The sequence below is a fragment of the Dreissena polymorpha genome, chromosome 1, assembly GCF_020536995.1.
Source record: "Dreissena polymorpha isolate Duluth1 chromosome 1, UMN_Dpol_1.0, whole genome shotgun sequence".
In the NCBI taxonomy this organism is placed as follows: Eukaryota; Metazoa; Mollusca; class Bivalvia; order Myida; family Dreissenidae; genus Dreissena; species Dreissena polymorpha.
This window is the reverse complement of record NC_068355.1, coordinates 113,392,951-113,414,769: the sequence shown is the minus strand read 5'-3', so window position 1 is coordinate 113,414,769 and position 21,819 is coordinate 113,392,951. Positions and strand designations below refer to the sequence as shown.

At 33.4% G+C, this 21,819-nt stretch overlaps 1 protein-coding gene and 1 long non-coding RNA gene across 2 annotated transcripts; one reads left to right on the top strand and one right to left on the bottom strand.

The window, feature by feature from the left end:
* The first annotated feature begins 884 nt into the window (after positions 1 to 884).
* On the top strand, positions 885 to 20,599 carry LOC127845143 (tetraspanin-11-like). The gene is made up of 9 exons (XM_052375868.1): positions 885 to 1,015; positions 3,294 to 3,378; positions 4,429 to 4,656; positions 5,127 to 5,201; positions 5,635 to 5,736; positions 6,692 to 6,754; positions 7,298 to 7,438; positions 19,520 to 19,603; positions 19,903 to 20,599. The coding sequence occupies exons 2-9, from the start codon at positions 3,319 to 3,321 to the stop codon at positions 19,957 to 19,959; spliced, it is 810 nt and encodes a 269-aa protein (XP_052231828.1). The 5' UTR covers positions 885 to 1,015; positions 3,294 to 3,318; the 3' UTR covers positions 19,960 to 20,599.
* Positions 17,940 to 18,764, bottom strand: LOC127845149 (uncharacterized). The gene is made up of 2 exons (XR_008033079.1): positions 18,177 to 18,764; positions 17,940 to 17,980 (listed from the first exon to the last, which is right to left on the bottom strand). It is a non-coding gene; the product is annotated as an uncharacterized LOC127845149 (long non-coding RNA).
* Positions 20,600 to 21,819: the final 1,220 nt, after the last annotated feature.

Sequence of the window (21,819 nt, the reverse complement as noted above, 5' to 3'; positions counted from 1 at the left end):
TAACCCTATCTAATGTATAAGATGCAGACCAAACAGAGCTCCTGTTAAGTTTAGTGTCCATGCTTTCAACATTACATTATAACTTTTGTTTTATTTGAGTATTTTTTTTAATGTTGCAATCCTATTTTAAATATTAATTTACACCTAAGTGTTGTATGATAAATTATAGGTTATAGGTGAGATTCGACATGATTTGTTACCGGTTAAAATCCAAAAATGGTTAGCATTTACCAATTCAATGCTGTGATCCTCAGCTGGAAACTTTCGTTTATTTATTGCTGCGTCGAATGTGTTGTCCTGTATTGTATAGATTACTGGTAAATGACCTTAAATAAAAACTTACGTATTGTAAAAACATGTTCTTTCGCCTGATAAAGTGTATAGAGTTGCATAATTCCTTTATTAGATATATAGAAAACTGAAAGAAAAGTGGTTCATCGTTTTTCGGAAAGGTATAAGAGTAGAAATTCTTACAGTCGTTGTTTTGCCTTCAAACACCTCGTGAACAAAAAATGATATCTTCATAATTATATAATTATACATTTAGAAAAATTATTAAATATAAATCTATGTAATAGTCAGGTATTTGCGAACGGAGTGTTGCATCAACTATCAATATGAAATATAACTTTTCCGGTTTGCAGCACAGGTGATGGACACAATAACTGGCCTTTGTTGTTAATATTATGTTTAAACAATTAATATATCGTTTATTATCTACATGACAGATAGCAAGTGTATTCAAATGTTACAAAATGAAATACATAATGAAAATAAATAAAACTTGATTCGATATAATTGAGTGTTTAATGTAGAAAACTATTTCATATCAACTCGGGTTGTTAAACTATTTCAAATTATAGATAACATATTTTGAAATATTACAATCTAATCATTATACTCTACATGAATGTCTCGGTATCTGACTTGGTTTAGAAGGCAGGATATAAACTCACATTTGTATTAGTGACGACAAAGGTTTCACATACACAACTGCGGACACTTTTATCTAAAGGTAAGGTTAAATGTTATTATAAGGCCTGCAAATTTAGATATATTTAGTGACTAGCACTTAATTAAAATTATATGCTTATTGTGTCAACTTGTTTAGTATGTATACCAGAAATAAATTGAATACATCGTTCCTTTTAAAATGGTGCATAAAAAGCATTCTATGTGAAAAAATCAAAGATCACTGTTGTAATTATTCCAATTTATATGAAGTACATATGTTTTAATGAATAATTGATTACGTAATATGGTTTATTTATAGCTAAATAAAATAAGACTGAAGTTAAATTGATAAAATATATTAATGTGATATTTTCGGTGTTTTGAAACAAACAAAATCCATTTCATAATAATATGATTTTACATTACGCTCTGATATCCGTTATTAGCCGGTAAGTTTTATTAAAACCTAAAAAAATAAAATTTGCGGAGTTCATAGTCCAACTCTTGTCTAGTCATCATCATATCGAATGACATCGTATGATATGGTCATGAACTACTATTTAAACGCGTAGTGCCATATCAGGGTTTCCATACACTTAGATCATACAGTATTTAATTACGTTATAGAAAAAACATTATGAATGTATGGACTTGTATGGATCATAATATTTGCTTAATATATTACTTTTCCAAAATAGTGAAAAATAACAGATCCGATGTTGAACTACTTTTGCAGTTGCAATATCAAGCTTTGCTACTTTCAAGTCTATATTCATATATATTTGGCTGAAGACAAGAACATCCTAGCTAGTAGCTCAGACAGCAAATCTACATTTGCTATTTGCCAGATGTCGTTTAGACGTCGTACCGATATCTGAAACGATGTCGGGCCGTGAGCGTTTTGCCCACCGGCATACAATCGTCCCAATTTCGGCTTAAATATTTATCGAGCCGTCTGTTTTCGATTTCATGTTATGTCGTTATTGTGAACTGCACAAAGAAAGCAATAAAACTTTTATTCATAGTTATTTTTGATACACAGACTCATCGCAAGAAGCAAGGTAATAACATAGCTGGGAAACTGCTTATATATAAATATAGTTATAAATATACACACTGTATTATTTTACTTATTAACATAACATGGCCAAGTGGACCATGGGGCAATAATTTGTATTCTATGTTTTCATATATAAAACATATATAAAACATTCATAATTACAAAGAAAAAATACATTATTCATGTGTATATATAATTTTATGAGATCAAATGCACAGTATGTCGGAATAAGCAAACCTAATGACATACAATTACTATAAATTTACAATTGTAATCGATTATTGAAAACCAATAACCAATTTATCTCAAATACGTTAATTTTTCATTTTTAAAGATGTAAATACAACGTATTAATACTTTATTTTCCGTTTTAACAAAGACGTTACGAAGCATCTAAACTCAATGTAGCATCTTCTGTTTCAATAATTCTATATATAAACACATTAAAGAAAAAGTAAACATAATAGTAAGTTTATCAAAATAAATAGTAATACTTAAATAATTTATCCCAGATATCTACTTGCTTTGCTATTACAGTCGTTACACACTTTACTGCCAGAAATAGTCAACTCAATCTAATAATTCTATACGCGATTTTTGAGGCTGTTGTTGCAAAATTGATGCAAATAGAATTGTTTATTTGCTTATTACATACATATGGTGGCGAACGGATTTATATCGGAAATACATCGCGCAGCTTTACCGATATACCGTTAAGTAACCGATATTCATCCGGTATAAGTGTGTTGGTTGGATGCGTTATCCATTGATGGATAAAAGTTAAGCTATTCTAGAGTGTGAGCCCATAATAATAATAAAAAGAAAACAACTTATTTGCTATGAATGAAACAGACAAATAATACAAAACCCAACTGCCACGCGATGGGAGTCAACTTTGTAAAAAGCGTGTAATGATTTCTAGTCACATTTTCATATTTTGCTTAATCATTCGACGTGTACAAAAAATTTCGTTAAAAACTATTTAATTTACACAAAAGTAAAACAACAAGGAGCTGATATTGTTTAAGGCATTAAGTTATAAGTAGTAATACGTTGACCAAGGAATCTCAAAAACACATTTTAAAATACAAAACATTGAATTCGTTTAGATAACACGTACTACGCTCTTTTTACGTTATCACGTGATCCAAATGCACTAAAATCATGGCTTATTGAAGCAGTAGGAGATAGTATTTGTATCGGTATTATCAGTTTAATTCCTTAATTGTTGTATATCACTTTGTCAAGTAAGTTATATTCTGTGATCATTTTTTTCCAGAAAGTAACCAAACATAATAATAAACATGGGTTGCTGTGGCTGCCTAGCCAGATTTGGCCTCATTTCCTTCAACCTTATCTTCATGGTAGGTATCCGGTTTTTGCAAATGCGGTCATTCACACGTTATTAACGATCATATTTCTAAATATTTATTAAAAGTGGTAACGTGCTGAATCATACGTCTTATATTAATAAAAATATAACTAGTGCTTATGACAATACAATAATTATTTGGTACATCTATGAGAGTATAAATTAACGATTACATCGCTATTTATCTTTATGCGAAATGTTATTCCATTACATCCATTACTACACAATTTATTAAATCGTTTTTGTCCGGTACACTGATCTAAAAATTCCATAGGTAGGTTAGCAAATTGATGTTCAAATCATTGCTCTGGTTTGAGGCGACTAACACATTCATAAAGCGATGTGTTTGTTTGAGCAAAATATGTAGAATTGTATAATGAACTGTACATTACAGTGAGAAATAACAAACCAGCTTAAGTGCGTGAAGGTTGTTATTGGGTATTTGTTCAAGAAAATAGAAATGAATATACATTTTGAATTCAATTAGTATTTGTGTACAGACATCTATATTAAGATTCTAATTTAGCAATGAATACATCCACGTGTTAACGAATTAAGTAACATTGACAGTGTAACACATCCGTAATTTATTCTAATTGATTTATATTCATCTTATACGGAAATTTTTTTCCAGTATGTATATCATTCGTTTGTACCGCAAGACACTATGATGTAGAAGAATTTTGTTACTTCCGGTGTATGCTCAATATTTTTTTCAAAAGTGTTTTAAGCGTCAACAAACGTAAAGAATCCTTTTTCTAAAACCAAGAGTGAACGAAATATTTGAGCATGGACTTAAAGGAGCTCATTTTGATAAGATATTTAAGTTTATGAAATAAATAAAAAAATCGAAAGACGTCAAAGATTCTTTCTATCCGACTATTGTCACATTTGTACTTTTCTCACACGTTAGCGTCATTAACATTGAACATCGCGGTTCGAAAAGCCATGTTTTTATTTTAAGAATTCAATTAAAAAAACGGATATGTTGTAAACTAATTGCATCAAGAAGCTAATAACGACTGCAAAATATATGTGTTAGTTGTCTGGTATCGCGGTCCTTGGTGTCGGGATATGGGCCAAGGTGAACAAGGACATCGTCAACATGCAGCATCTTGTGACCCTGGATTCCGGCGACAATGCACTAAGCACTGCCTCCACGGTTCTCGTCATCTTTGGTGTCGTAGTCCTGCTGTTTGCAGCCTTCGGCTTCTTTGCCGCCTGTCTGCCAGAGAAATGTTCTGGAGGAAAGAAGGTCTTCGGCGGACTGGTAGTTGCCTTTTTCGTTTGTTTTTGTGTGTTTTCTAAATTATTATTATTATTATTATTATTATTATTATTATTATTATTATTATTATTATTATTATTATTATTATTATTGGCTGTGTTGTTTGGGACGGTCACTTGACAACTTACCTGATTTCATGAACTTGTGGGTTTCAATTCCACACGATGATACCAGTCAATGACCGAGTGCAGTATAAAATTATGCAAAGCAATTTCGGTACGAAAGCAGTGGATATGTTCTTATAAGATTTAATGTTTTTTTTCTTACATGTACTTTGGAAACTTATTTTCTTTCATCGATAATGAGTAATGTTCCATATCTATATTTGTTTTTGAAACTTAGCAATGAAGTAATTACATGAACGCCATACGTCTTCATAAGATTACAAAAACCTGGGGATTGCTTATTGCATGCTGGCAGTAACGTACATGTCTTTCTGCGTCCGTTTTCAGTACATCTTCTTCCTATCAGTGGTCCTGATAGGTGAACTTGGAGGTGGAATAGCAGCTGCAGTTTTCAAGGGGAAGGTAGTTATTTGATAGTGAAGCATTTAACAAAATATTATCTGTTATAAATGATAATATAAAATCTAAGGAGTGTACATTTCACACTAAAATGGGTTCAGGTTTAATTGACGTCGCACTGTAAGGAATGAGAAATCATAATAGCTCACATAATTTTTAGAACATGATAAAACAGTTATAGGCTCATAACTGTACTGATTGTGCGTATAAGCTATGAAAAACAGGTGCTATATTTTAGGTAGTAATACTCGTTTCTGTTTTAATAACGTTCACCAAAACGGAGCTTATTGACAAAGTGAAACATTTCTCCGCTTATGTACCAACCCATTGATTGTATTTATAGTGGTCAGAGTAAATCATAAATTAATAACATATTATTAGAATTGACGAAATGTGTTGTTTGCTTGTTTAATGTGTTAGAGGTTTTGTCGAATAGATACACGATCAGTTGCCAGACATTCTGAACAAGTCACTGGGTCCGAATTATACGCCAGGGAACAGCCTGCAGACAAAAGCTTGGGACTATGTTCAAGTCTGGGTAAGAACATTTGATTTCACAGTTTCAGATTGGTTTAGAGCTGCAATAACTATTATTTGGAATTCAAAGACCACGCGCTTTCCTCTATTTATATGAGGTATTCAAAATTAGACCTAAATCTGAGAAGTTACGAAAGGTAATGCAAACGTTAGCTCAAATCTTTGAAAATAAATGCGAATTTTCATGCGAAAAGTGCACATAACAGTAAAGGTTGTGTGTACCTAGTGATCATTTTTGAATGCGGTTAATTGAATTTACCGTAGTAAAAGATCTAATCATTTTTTGTATAAGCACGTAAAAAAGTATTTGAATGTTGACTATACTGGACCAGCATTAAAGGACAATTATTTCATTATTCTTTATATAATGAATTAATCTGTATCAAAATTTATAAGTTAACTATTGTGTGATACTATGGGTCGGTTGTCAATACATAACGCTATTTAGCAACGTTAGATGTGTTACAAAATATGTCAAAATAGAAGTATCTTGAAGTTAGAGTTGTGCAAAAAGTTTCCTATTAGGTATTTAAATAATTAGCACAAACCTATCAAGACGCATTTTTTTATGTTTGTTTTCATATGCTATTAAGTCATAGATCTAGAACAAAATGGCAAAATGATGGACGATGCTTATTTAATGGCCCGAAAGAAGTACATGTATCACAGTAGATTGTAGAACACAGAGAAAAATAGAACAGACGAAACTGACGCATAATAAAATGAGTGCAAGATAAAGTAAATTCGTAAATATTCAATTGATAAGTCGTTTTTCTTTGTCTTTCTGTCAGCAATCTGCACTTTTTGTCTACGTCTTTTTCTAGGTAATACATACGCAACTGCTGAACGAAAATTTAGGTTCCATTTATTGATGAATCACAAGAGATTAAAGACATATATATAATATATTGGCCAAACTATCACATTTTCGGTTAATTTACTCAGTTGTTTTTCAGTTGACGTGTTGCGGGTCCACAGGGCCGAAAGATTACTCTGGAACAAATTTCACCGACAAATCGGTATATTTTTATAGTAATGTGTTTCTTTTCCAAATAACTCTGTCAAAACAAAATTATTAGCAATTAAACACGAATGTACAGAATGACGCACTGTTGTACGTCTAAATTATTTGACATTATATTGTCGAAAGTGCATTATATATATTTTTTAAAAATTATTTTAAAATTAATTTGTCTTGGACTTAAGAACATTGATACACATTTCCGAAAACCAAATATAATCTTTTCTTCATTATTCATATTTGTGTTGAGTGAACATTGGAGTAAATATGTAACCACTGGGCCTAGATTTTCATTTTTGCTTAATTGAGTTTCAATCCATTTATTCTCTGATACTGAGAGACACTCTGTAAAAATTCCCAATGACTATATGTGTTATGATATGGAAAATGGTTTGTAGTTTTTTGTTTGTTTTTCAAATAATACGTACATACGATATGGTATCATTATTGATAAAATACACTATATGAACTTTTTGTTAAAAAAACCCCTGAATGATAAATTATTCAAGACGCTAAACAAAAACACCTTTTTACCTTTCAGACACACGTTCCAGACACGTGCTGTGTCCTGACCAATAATGATCCGGATAAACCAATTGTTAAGAACTCTACCGCATGTCAAACTGAGGCCAATCAGATACAACATAATGCTACTGCCACTTCTAATTTCGTCAAGAAAGAGGTATATAATAAAAATGTCGTTAGTCAATATAATCCAGGATAATAACTTTTTGTTAAATCTGTGAACAAGCCTATTTTATACTAAGCTTATTGAGGTTAATATTTGAAAAAAAATCCTTATTCAAAGTGTACTATATGATTGTCAATTATTATGAGGTGAATAGGATTACATTTAGAAATGTGCGAATACCAGGAGTGTGCCTGTCTTGCGTGCGATTTATTTTTTAACATGTGTATTCGAGCCAAAATATATAAAATATCTTTATGCAAGTCATAGTGTTTACAATTGGTTTTGGTTTCAAGCCAGCTATTATTTTTTTCTCGCATCCTTAGATATGGAAATTGCATTCGTGTAAGGCACTCTCTTTGTGTTAAGACCAACGCAACAAGTATACGTCAATACAAAATAAGCATAATAAATTGATTAAACTTTCAAGTCAAAAAATCGAAAGTGTATACTGCAAGAATTTTGTCAGATGTAAATAAGACCGTTTCCGTTGTTGAAATGTATGTGTCTGGGCCTTTAAATTTTATCGCAATAAATACATAGGGATGAACTGTACATATTCAACTTGTCACGTAATTATGTATCGTTCGTGGATAACACACAGTAACAACCAAAGTTCATTTCTGTTTTCATCGAGATTTATTTCTGTTAAATAATTTTTAACACAACGCTTCTAATGTTCATGAAGTACAATTTTACAGCGCGGCGGCCAACATGGCCGCCTCGTCAAGAAAACGTGACAACTCTCACCGCAGACTTTCAAATCTAACCGCAGAATCTTTCTTCTCACAGCCTTTTATTCTCATGCATCTACCACATGTCACAGCAGAAGAGTGCAATACACAGTTATCACGTTTGACCAATATGTTCGTGATGAACATGTGCAGATAATAACCTTTGGAAACAGGAGACCTCATTTCATTAAGCATACTCGATCATATAACCAGATGTTCTCTATGGACAAACCGCATTGGTAATATGAAACCTAATACTTCTATAATCAATTATGTAAACCCCGATACACATTCAATCCGAACTTGTATCCGTTATGTACCTTGGGAAATTGGAATTACACTTATATAATAAATTATTTAAATTTCATTATATATCATATCTGAATTTGGACTTGTTATGTCTGTTATGTATTGGTTTGAAGTAATGTTGACCTACGAGCCAAATTGTTACTCAAGAACTAAGACAAATCAACGGATGTTCCCGATAATTGAACTACATTGGAGAAATGAAACCATACTTCTATAATCAATTTTTCAAACTTCATTACATATCCCATCCGAAGATTCTATTTTAACTATATATATATATATATATATATATTACTAATAATATTCATTACATAACATTATGATGAAGGATGTATTTCTAGAATATTTTCTTTATAGAACTCTTCTTATATTATTATCATTTGTTACACTAATATATAACATAATATTTATGTTATATAATGAATATAAACGGGCAGTACCCGGCTCAAAATAACCACCCGAATATATGTTGTATTCGTCTTTATTATTATACGAATTCCATGTCACTGAAACATATATAAACATGGTATCAGACACTATATTATTATATGCAAAGTAACAAATATATAAAACATATCATGTGTGGCCTTTAACAAGTTACAATGAAATATATATAAAAGATCTGGTAACATGATAAATGGTACATATACAGCATAAACATACAATTACATGAGATCTCAACTCTTTCTCGTTCTCACTTACCATTTGTGGAATGTGTACGGAACTCTCTCTCAATCGTATACAATTCTCTGCGGGTGCTGTGCTACTGCTGCAAATAAGATTATACATGTGAAGAGTATGGGAAACTGTGAATTATAGGAATCGTTAGCACGTTTAGGATGGCAATGCTGCTTTTCTGAATTTAACCTAATTACTTATCAAATATGAGTTATATCAACTCACAACATAAATACAACTCAATGCAAATACAAGAAAGAGTAAATGCAAACAGGTAGAAATAGAACTAACCTTATATTGAAGTAATGGCAACTCTGTACTATAAAAGTACATCTTAAAAGTAGATGTGTACAGCTCTGTGTTCAAGTTAGAAGTGCCCAGAAGACAAAGGAAAGGGCGGGAAAATAACTGGTCAAGCCTGACTGAACAATTATATAAACTGGACATGTGTAACTCACATGCTTGACTGACTTTAACTCTAAGACTGGCCACAGGAGCACAGCTTAATAAGTAACCCAGGTAAACACAATGCGTTATATGGAAATAATAACATTTAAAACAGAACACATGAACAGAATCCGTGAAATGAATATTTCAACCCTGTTACAGACTTCCCTGGCCCGAAAAATGATGTCCTCATCATAACAAACCAAGAAGAAAACAAAATTGTCATGTCACAGTAAAAACAGAATCGTACGTCAACAAATAACCTTTCTATACAAAATAGATACAATACCTATCTATCTCACTATACTGTTTATAATAACAGCATTGTACAAGCAAGAACAACATACTTTATCGAAACTACATCCACTAGTTATACTACTGAATAACTGATACATACTTACCTTACATAAATGTATAAATATGATTCTGACTCTTTTCCTCCTGCTCTTCAGAACTGTGTCCTCACATTAAAATAATACATTAAAAAAATCAATTGATACTATATGCAATATCAGCAATTCACATTGTTAATAAGAAAGTTACAAAAATAACCTCACATCACTCGCATGAAAACTCACTGAAATTTATTTCAGAGATAACTCTTTCTGATAATTTATTAATCAGAATAATACTGCCCGAACTTTGCAAAAAAAAAAACAACATCTGATATAAAATACACACAAAATACATACACAATATTGTTTAAAATATGTTAAAACAAATTTTTAATGAAAATTTCACTGAAAAATACTAGAAACCATACGTCCAGCTGTCTTACTGTCTAATTGATTTAAAACACCTGAGGCAATCAATTTATTTAATGCCTCAAACCTGGCATCTTGTGGTCTTGGTACCACACAAGCATTCATCTGGTAATCCTTATACCGATCTGGAGGTCGTCTCTCTCTGACAGATTGTCTTGGTTTTGGTGTTGGAGCTCTAGTATCCGATGTAGATGTCTCTGTCCTTATCCGTTGTGCTTCATCCATTTCTATAGGGACTTCAATGTCTTCTTGATTATTATTATCTTGATCTTGTATAGGGTATTCAGTAATGTCTGGTTCTTCAGTAATGTCAGCTTCTTGCGACAAATCTACTTGATGAGGTACGTTTTCAGGCATCTCTTCTTCGTTGTTCTCTTCTTCATTCCCTGCTGTAGATTCAGGAACATCTTCAACAACGTCATCTACTCTATCCTCTGCTTGTATTACTTCTTCCCTATCTTCGTTTCGTTGTTCTCCGGGAACTTCACTAGAAATATCATCTCTGTCTTCTATCCTCAATTCTTCTGTAGACATATCTATGTTTTCCGTCCTTGATTCTTCTCTAGACATATCTATGTTTTCCGTCCTTGATTCTTCTCTAGACATATCTATGTTTTCCGTCCTTGATTCTTCTCTAGACATATCTATGTCGTCAGCTAGGATATGGGCGTCCCCACCTCTTGAAAAATATACAAGATCTCCTGCATCAGACTCATCCTCATCATCGTCTTCCATCTTTTCTACTTCTTTGGATGCATCCATGGTCTTCTTGTCTGATAATTCTTCTACTTCTTCTTCTGCTACGTCTACAGGTATGCTGTTACCTGAAGTAGTCTCCTGATTATCCCGGAACTCTTCTGCTTCATCCTGATTAACCAACAGGCGCAGATGATTCCTGTGCAGAGTTTTCTCCTTACCTGATTCTGACCTGACACGATAGACTGGTATATGGTCATTTACTTGTTCTAGGACAGTAAAAACTTCCTCTTCAAACTTATCTACCAGTTTGTGTTTTCCTTCAGTATGGGATAGGATTTTTACAAGAACCTTATCCCCTACTTGAACTCTTGCTGCTCGAGCTTTCATGTCATAATACTTCTTTTGCTTACCTTTGGCATTTTCTACATACTGTTCAACTATTTCTCTTGTCCTCTTCATTCTCATCTTTAAATGTTCAATGTAATCTTTGGTTTCTTTGGTCTTGAATTCTGATGTTACTTGTTCAAACTTGGTGTCCATGGGTAATTTTGCTTTACGTCCGAACATTAATTCGAAAGGTGATACTCTTGTCGATTCGTGTGGAGTACAATTGTAGCAAAATACCAGATGCTTAATGTAATCAGTCCAATGTTTCTTCTGATCATTCTCTAATGTTCCAAGCATGCCTAGTAATGTTCTATTAAATCTTTCTGGAGTTCCGTTTCCTTGAGGATGGTAAATAGAAGTATGAGTTTTCTTTGTATTGGTTAATTTGCAGAGCTCTTTGATTATCTGTGATTCGAAATTGGCTCCTTGGTCAGAGTGTAAAGTTGTTGGAATACCATACTGAACAACAAAATTGTTATAAAAGGCTTCGGCGGTTGTTTTCGCTGTCTGGTTCTTTGTCGGAATGGCCATGGCAAATTTGGTATAATGATCCGTTATCACTAGGATGTTACTATGTCCTTTAGATGGTTCAACTGACAGAAAGTCAAAGCACACTAATTCTAATGGATAAGTTGTATTCACATTAATCATTGGTGCCCTTGTATTCACTGTTGTCTTTCTCCTTAAACATCGATTACATCCTGTGACATGTTTCACCACATCTGTTGTAATTCCTGGCCAAAAATAGCGTTCTCTCAGTAATCTTAGTGTCCTATCTCTTCCAGGGTGACCACAGTCGTCATGAAATCCTTCTAGTATTTCTCTCTTATAGCAGTTTGGTATAACGAGTTGTTCAATAATCTCTTCATTCTCATGTAAATTCCTGTACAGAATGCCTCTCTTTATGATAAAGTTTTCAAAGTTCTTTTTCATTATGATATCTCCAGGTAGAGTATTAAATTGGGGTAGAGTCTTGTCTATAGTTGCTATTCTCCACTTTTCAATTAATTGATCTTGTCTCTGTGCTTTCCTAATTTCTCTTAATTCAAGCTGTGCTATAGGTTGCATTGGTGTTTCTGTAGCTTCTATGATGTTGAGTGACAATGCTGGTAGTGTGTCAATGAGTGCTGGTGTTATGTACTTGCAAATTGTTTTCACTGTGCTGTTGTCTATTTTGATGTTTTCATGTTGTTGTTGGTCTATGATTTTGTGGTGAGGATATCTGCTGAGTGCATCTGCATCTGTGTTGTTTCTGCCTGCCCTGTATATGATGTCAAAGTTGTAATTGCCCAAATCTGATGCCCATCTTTGCCCTGTTGCGTCTAATTTCGCTGTAGTGAGAATGTAAGTGAGTGGATTGTTATCTGTGAGTAATGTAAAGTGAGTGTTGGTTAAGTAATCTGAAAACTTTTCGGTGACTGCCCATTTTAATTCCAAAAATTCTAATTTGAAAGCTGCGTAGTTTGATTCTGATTTACTGAGTGACCTGCTTGCATATGCTATGACGTGTTTGGTGTTGTCGTGATGTTGTTGATATAGCACAGCTCCTAAACCCTTACCTGATGCATCCGTGTGTACTTCAAACGGTAAGTTGAAATCTGGATATGCCAGAACTGGAGGTGTAGACAGAAATTCTTTCAGATTAGTAAATATATCTTCTTCAGTGTCTGTCCATTTCCATTCCTTCAGTGGTTTCTTCTGTCCCTTCTTTGCTTTGGTTGGTGGTAACAGATCATTCAACGGTCTCGTAATTTTGCTAAAGTCTTGAATAAATCTTCTGTAATATCCAGCAAATGACAAAAAACTTCTCAATTCTTCTGGTGTGCTTGGTGATGGCCAGTTTCTGATCTTGTCTATCTTACTTGGGTCAGTTTCAATTCCTTTACTACTCACAATGTGTCCTAGGAAAGCTATCTTTTCTCTGAAGAATTCACATTTTTCAGGAGCTAGTTTCAAACCAAATTCCCTTAATCTGTCAAAAATGGTGTTTATGTTATGTAGGTGTTCCTCAAAAGTTTTACTAAAGATGATAAGGTCGTCCAAATAAATAACGCAGATCTTCATATTCAAATCTCCTAGCATTTCCTCTGAATTTCTTTGAAATGTTGCTGGAGCATTTGTCAATCCGAATGGCATTTTTCGGAAGTGGTAAAACCCTAGTGCTCCTACTGTAAAGGCTGTTCTTTCCTTATGCTCCTCCTCAATTTCAATTTGATGATAACCTGATTTCATATCCAACGTAGAAAAATACATCGCCCCCTGTAAACAATCAAAAACGTCTTCTATTCTGGGAAGGGCATAGGAGTCTTTAATAGTCTTGGCATTAAGATTTCTAAAGTCTATACACATTCTGAGTGTTCCATTCTTCTTCCTAACAAGAACTACTGGTGATGCCCATGGAGATTTGGATGGTGTTATTATACCGCATGAAAGTAACTGTTCCAGATGTGCTCTAACCTCTTCAACCATGTTAGGTGGTATCCTGCGATGTCTCATTTTAAATGGCGTTTCGTCATGTAGATTTATTCTATGTTTGGTTTTCGTACACGTTCCTATATCTGTGTCAGAAGTTGAAAATAAATCCTTGTGTTTTTGAAGAAGTGTTTTTAATTGTTCTCTTTGTTCAGGTGTTAAAATGTTGTCTTTGTCGATGTCCAAGCTTTCTATCAATGCCTCTTGTCTTCTCTTCAAATCTTCCTCTTCCTTCAGGTGTCTCCTTGTTGTATCATCTTCAATGTCAACTGGCTGTAGCTCTGCAATGATGGCTCTGGGTGCTATTGTAACTGTATTATAGGTGACGTTAGATAACTCCACTACATACTCATTCTTCTTAAAGTCATAATTCACGAGAGCTGGTCCGATGTCAATGAAGTCAGGAAGTGATGAATCTCCTGTCCCTGATATCAATGCATTACATTCACTGTATGGTAGTTTTCTATAAGCTGTCACTGGTATATGTTTGGTTTGATTTGGTCCTATGGTAATCTTCTGTTCAGTAGCACATCTCAGTATAGCCAGACAATTCTTGTTTCTTCTAAGTGCTTTCTCTCTTATTACTAAACATCTAAAGCTTAAAAACCATGGAGTATGTAAATTAGCCTTCTGTAAAAATTGTTCACCAAAATTATCTTTGCAGTCTTGTAGTAATGTTTTCAATATGTTTGTTCCTAGAATTATTGGAGTTCTTGCAGAGTATTTCGTATCTGGTGATATCAAAAAGAGACATTGCTTTGATGTTGCTTTCTCCAATCCATTTTCAATACTAATGGTAGCTTCTATACATCCTAAGTATGGGAGTTGTTGACCATCAGCGCATTCTATGTTGATCATTTCTGTCAGTGGCTCTAATTCAGTATCAGCTAAGTGTTCTTTATAGAATGTTTCAGATATAATACTTACGCATGATCCAGTGTCCAAAAGAGCTGTGGTTGTATTGTTATTAATATTCAGGTTGACTTCATTCACATCTCCAACTAGTTGAGGGTCTTTCTTAGTCTCTGGTGTGCTCCTCTCCGACCCGGCGACTGGAGCACAAACTAGTTTTGGGCACTCCCTAGCAATGTGTCCACGTTGATTGCAGTGGTAACAGGTGGGCATAAACGTGGTTGATGACAGTGGCCTTGATGGTTCCCTTCTTGTTGTTCCTCTGAAACCCCTCTGATCTGGCCGGAAATGTCTATCATAACCGTGTTGTCCACGCCGAGCACCTCTGCTGATAAATGGTGTGTACTGGTTCTCTGACTGACCTGTTACTTTCTCTCTTTCTAATCTATCGATTCTTTCATTCAACCTTTTGAGTTGTGACAGGACCTCAGTCAATTCTGGTGCTGTTGTATTTACCGCAGGGTTGGCTGGCTTTGTTGTCTCTCTTTTCTCCTCTCTATCTTCAGACTCCATCTTTCTTAGATAGATTTTAAAGGCGTCATAATCATGTTCTGTTTCAAACTTGTAAGCTGCCTGCTGCCTGAGTTCCTTCTTCAATCCTTGGTATAAGACCCCTTTAATTATATTGTCATCCTTCTTAATACCCCCCAAAGAAACTGCCTTGTCGTACAAGTCTTCAAGCTTAGAAGAAAATGATGCAATGGACTCTGCAGGTTGCTGGGAACAATTGTAAAACTTTCTTAGAATAGTTTCCTTCGTTTCAACATTTCCATATGTACTCTCCAGCTTCCACATAACTTCATTCACTGTAACCTTTGTTCCTAGTCGTCTTAATATGTCAGCCACATCTTCTTTGGCAGCCTTTCTTATTCCAAATAATATTTGCTCTTCTCTGAATATCCTATCAGCCATCAAAGACTGAACTTCAAACTTGAAACTCTCCCAACTGGCTTCTCCTTTTCCACTAACCCCTCCAAAGGTTGATATCCTGGGGTAGCTATAACTACTATTGAAGGTTCTGTCATCCCCATATCTTCTTTCCTCAAAGGTTCTTCTGTCCTCAAAGTGTCTTCTGTCTTCAAAGTGTCTTCTGTCCTCAACATATCTTAAAGTATCAGCTGACCTATACCTATCTTCAGCCTTTTCCCGACATCTATATGTGGACATAAATTTGATTAAGTCTTCTGTATTTTCAATTTCAGGCTTAACATCAAGCTTCTTAAATGCTTCAAGCAATTTCCTATCTTCCTCTGTAATATCCTGACCTCCTTCTTCTTGAACAGTCTCCATAATCTTCCCTTCACTTGATGCCATGTTCATTTAACTTCAAATTCAACTTTCAATTATCAGTGATTTAATGCAACCTATCAATTAATCAATTAATTAATTCTGTCAAATAATCAATTCATGTCAACTTCAAAGTCAATAGTTTCCGAAGAAATAATGATAACCCTTCCAAGTATATTGTGTTTCAAAGAAACACTAATCTCTTCCAACATACATAGTATAATATAGCTTAGACCAAATAAAGTTCAAAGTCAGTTAAATGCTACCCAAAATTCAAAGTTGCTGCCAATAAAACAACAAACAAACACCTTCCAATTCTAATTATTAATTAAAAAAAATAATAAAGTTAAGTCAGTATTGCATCAACTCAACCTTAAGTTCAACCAAATAAATCCTCAAAGACTAATTAAGTTGCAATTCAAAGTGAACTTCTATAAAATCAATTCAAAGTATAAGTACAAACAAATGAATCCACTTTAAATCAAATTCAATAAGTGAAAACACCAGTTAAATCACTTTTGCACTGTCTGAAAGTCAATCAATAATCACCAAGTATAATGAATAATAAATAAATCACTTGTGCGCAAACGGATCCTGGACTAAGAATATTATCACAAAGTATAAAAAAAAATAAAGTTAAGATACAAGTAAATTAATTGACCCACAATGAACCAATCAATCAAGTATCACAACTAAAACAAAACATCAAATTCAAACTTCAAAGTATGAACAGTGATGCACTTTCACACAATTTCAGCAACGTTCAAACTAATTCGGTCACAAAAGCACAAACCCAAAATTGAATGAACTGAAAAATAGACTCCAAAGTACAAGAACAAGCTAACACACTATTGCGTCAACTTAAGTCACAACTAAACATGCACAACTTCAATCACCTATATCAAACAGAACTTCAACACACTATGTGTAAATGGAATGCAATGTACATGAAAATAATTAATTATCCAAAATGTCCAAGAATAATTCCAAATAAGATATGAAATGAAATTAACTAAGTATTTCCATCCGTAAACTGCAAGGAAGAACCTAAAAATCAAAGTCCAACTTAGAATAATACAATATAAATAAAACCAAATATTTCAAATCAAACCTAAGTATCAATAATAAATGAAAATATTTCACAAAAAAATAAAGAAGTTTAAATAAGTGTTCAAAATAATTTCAAATTAAATTCAAATGAATAAATTGCACCAAGTATTTTAATTCAAATCACTCAACCTACACTGTGTTATAAGTATTAACTTCAGAAATATTAAACGCCAAAATAAAAATGCAATGCCCTGAGACAAATCAAATTAACTAAAATAACAACCAAAGAAGCCGACCACAAATGTGTAAACAGATTTACCTGATATCAGCTCACACGGGAGACATCTGTCCAAAACAGACCTTACCTATATGTACATGTACTACTACACTGTGTTGAGAATTACTACTCTACTACAACCTCCATATAAGGTAAAATAGTAGTCACATGGTCTGTCAGTGAAAAAAAAATTCAGTCATGTGTCAACCAATGAAAACCAAGGAAGCGATGATATCCAAACTCAGTATGCAAATTAGGGAATTCTATATCCAATCAAAACCAAATCATGTATAATCAAGGTGAACAAGTGTAACCTGATGTACTGTTAGCAATGCATAAACTCAGGAATGCAGCAAATCAAAACAAACACTCACACAGTAATAAAATGGAATACAATGGACTAAATAGAATTAAGGCCAAAATGTAAAAGGCGCCAAATATAAACGGGCAGTACCCGGCTCAAAATAACCACCCGAATATATGTTGTATTCGTCTTTATTATTATACGAATTCCATGTCACTGAAACATATATAAACATGGTATCAGACACTATATTATTATATGCAAAGTAACAAATATATAAAACATATCATGTGTGGCCTTTAACAAGTTACAATGAAATATATATAAAAGATCTGGTAACATGATAAATGGTACATATACAGCATAAACATACAATTACATGAGATCTCAACTCTTTCTCGTTCTCACTTACCATTTGTGGAATGTGTACGGAACTCTCTCTCAATCGTATACAATTCTCTGCGGGTGCTGTGCTACTGCTGCAAATAAGATTATACATGTGAAGAGTATGGGAAACTGTGAATTATAGGAATCGTTAGCACGTTTAGGATGGCAATGCTGCTTTTCTGAATTTAACCTAATTACTTATCAAATATGAGTTATATCAACTCACAACATAAATACAACTCAATGCAAATACAAGAAAGAGTAAATGCAAACAGGTAGAAATAGAACTAACCTTATATTGAAGTAATGGCAACTCTGTACTATAAAAGTACATCTTAAAAGTAGATGTGTACAGCTCTGTGTTCAAGTTAGAAGTGCCCAGAAGACAAAGGAAAGGGCGGGAAAATAACTGGTCAAGCCTGACTGAACAATTATATAAACTGGACATGTGTAACTCACATGCTTGACTGACTTTAACTCTAAGACTGGCCACAGGAGCACAGCTTAATAAGTAACCCAGGTAAACACAATGCGTTATATGGAAATAATAACATTTAAAACAGAACACATGAACAGAATCCGTGAAATGAATATTTCAACCCTGTTACATGAATACATTACGTTACAAACTGTTACAATTTCACAAATTTATTCAATTCATGCCGTAGAAAATGGTTTTCACCAACAACAAAACCAAGTTAACAAAATATTTACACTGTATAACATTAATTTGACCCTTGGCGTTGCAAACTATTGATTGATTTATTGTATATTGTTGAATACTTAAGTGATAGACACAATATAAAGAAGTGAAACTCCAGCTGCTGGAGCAGTATTGAATTTTCATTAAAAACAATTAGTTGGTCCTTTATTTAAGGCAAGTGACCGATTGCCCAAACAGTACAAAACAGCACAATACAGCACAATACAAACCAACATAAACACAAAATATAAATAAAGCTGGGGTCACCGCCTTGGAACGGTCAATGCAAAGCATTGGGGGTTTAAACCTGGTTATAGAGCGCTCAACCTCACACTTGGCCCAGCAATATTCATAATACATTTAAGTGTAAATAAAATTTAACAAGAACCAGAAAAAACTAACCCGCCGCATTTAACAAAGTAGTGTCTCGGGTTGTGCTACATATATTCACCACACATGCTCTTGCAATCTTGACACGCAGTTCTTGTCCTTACTGTATGTATTAATCGCATTATTTATTTATACATGAATCCTAAACAATGAACTGTTGATTTATAGGAAAGTTCTAACCATAAACTAACTAATTGTCTATTGGCATTTAATTTTGATATTTGTTAAACTACGAAAGCAACATGAATGCAACAATAACATACGTATTTTTACAGGGTTGCTTTACTTCGTTTGAGTCGCAAATTAAGAGTCACGTGGTTCTATTAGTCGGCGTCGGAGTGGGCATTGCCATGCTGGAGGTAATATAAGTCTTTCTCAAAATATACATATACGGTCTACCTGAATTTACATAATCTATGATCAAGCCAATCAAAGGACTTGACAACATTTATGATTTATTTCACAATTATAGCGTGGCTCTTCGGTCTGAAACAAATAGCTTTTCTGGCTACAACAAGAAAACATATATTTATATGATCTTTCTGAGATTGACTAGAAAGTAAGCTGAAATGGTATCCGCGCCATTTTTAACAGATGGGTTTATAACAACTTATAAATTTCCAACCTTCTGTTGTGCATCTTTTGTGTGCTATTTCAGTTGCTGGGTATTGTACTGGCCTGTTACGTGTGCAGAAGGGGAGACAAAGATGATTAAATGATTAATAAGAGGTCAGTTGTCACCACGCTGATGTGTAACAATTTCAAGAGCTCAAAACGAACCCAGATTGAATATTTTGTTCGTTATACATTGTTGTGTGTTATGTGATTTATATGTCTTGTTAATTAACTAATACAATTATCTGACGAAAGAAGAACACAATTTCCAAATGTTTATGTATAAAATGGATAACTAAAATCCTAGATATAAATTGTCGTATTGCCACTGATTTTGAAATTTGGGAATAATACAATTACTTTTTTATGATGCGGAATAAATTGCTATGCGGGCTTTTTCCTTGTTTAATACAAACTTAATTACTATTGTTTTTTTAAATCGATAATTCTCAGAGACCTCATAAAGACAGATGTAATAGCAATGCTGTATCTTGGAGCGTGGTAGTTAAAAAAGTACACATCTTTACATATCTTTGGTAAGGATAATAGAAAATAAAAGTATATTTTATGTGTCGCACTGTAGGATAAACGTATATACATTGTAGTTAATAATATTGATACCATTGGTTGTACTTTTTGTTAAGTGGACTATGCATTATATGCCGAGGAAAATTACATTTTTGCGTAACGTAGTCGATGAATTATTTACCAAATATGAATAAAACATACTTATACATGTACGTAATTTGTTAATTGTATTTTTGTATCCCCAATGTACATTAGTATCCATTAGATCCTTTATATCAAACATTTTGTGTGAAAATAAAATAATTTAACAATTGTTTAAACCGTATTCGATTTTATCTTAACCAGACAGTGTATATAGCTTCAGCCTGATGAAAATATACCTTAGACTGGTGGTATTGCAACAAACGAACTTTTACATTTTTACAGGCATCATACCAATACAGTATACTCAAACCCGGTTAACTCGCGGGTCGGGTTGAGTCGCGGTATTTCATTAGCGCCCTCTGGATTTTGTTTATAAACAAACCTGCGTGACCTTCTTGTCAAATCAGACAGAAAACATCTCTCGCTACAGATTGGAATAGATTTTTGGTAATTAAATGTCGTATAACTCAGACTTTAAAAATATATGAATTTTTATAGTTCAGTTAATTGTCGATTGAAAAACGTTGCTTCCAGCAGATACGGGGGATGATAATGGAATTGGCAAAATCTCTCTATGAAAAATAGGAAGTTAAAGATGAAACATTAAACCAATTGTACGATATCTTGACCTGTATTTGTGCACAAGGCCAGGCGATTGTTTATCTTCATATATTTGTTGAATGTATATAAATTGACTTCAATAATATTTTACTTATAATGGCTTCAACGGAAATGATATTGATATACTTAAACTTATTATCTACTGTACGCCGATGATTTTCTTTTCTTGAGAATCTAACAAAATTTAAACACAAGACTTGACATTTTTTTGGAATAATGTGACCCTTCGAATTTTAAAGTTAATTTCGAAAAGACCGAAAATAATGATCTTTAGAAAAATATGGTAGTATTCGCGACTGAATCAAATCTGTGTGTTATAACAAAGAGTTGGAAACTGTAAAACATTTATATAATTCTTGTGTCGTTTTAACAACAGGTGGGGCGTTTTATAATACATTTGAAACACTAAACGGACATGCTATTAAAGCGCTTATAAAATTAAATAAAGATTATCGTAAATTCACAAATTTGTCTCTAAATCACCAACTATGTGTAGTCGATAAACTGATCTTTCCGATTTTAAACTATGAGGCCAATGTATAGTGTTTAAGTAGTCTTCCGCCTATATAGAAAACACTCATCTTCACTGTTAAAAACATATGTCAGCTGTGAAAAATATCTACCAAAAACGATGGCTAATTCGGGCGAACACAACTTACCACCAGAA

What these genes read in the sequence shown, in the direction of transcription:
- LOC127845143 (XM_052375868.1), top strand. Translation starts at nt 3,319, where the DNA reads ATGGGTTGCTGTGGCTGCCTAGCCAGATTTGGCCTCATTTCCTTCAAC. An exon ending in CCTTCAACCTTATCTTCATG is followed by an intron (nt 3,379 to 4,428) that starts GTAGGTATCCGG and finishes TATATGTGTTAG; the next exon opens with TTGTCTGGTATCGCGGTCCT. An exon ending in CTGCAGTTTTCAAGGGGAAG is followed by an intron (nt 5,202 to 5,634) that starts GTAGTTATTTGA and finishes TTTGTCGAATAG; the next exon opens with ATACACGATCAGTTGCCAGA.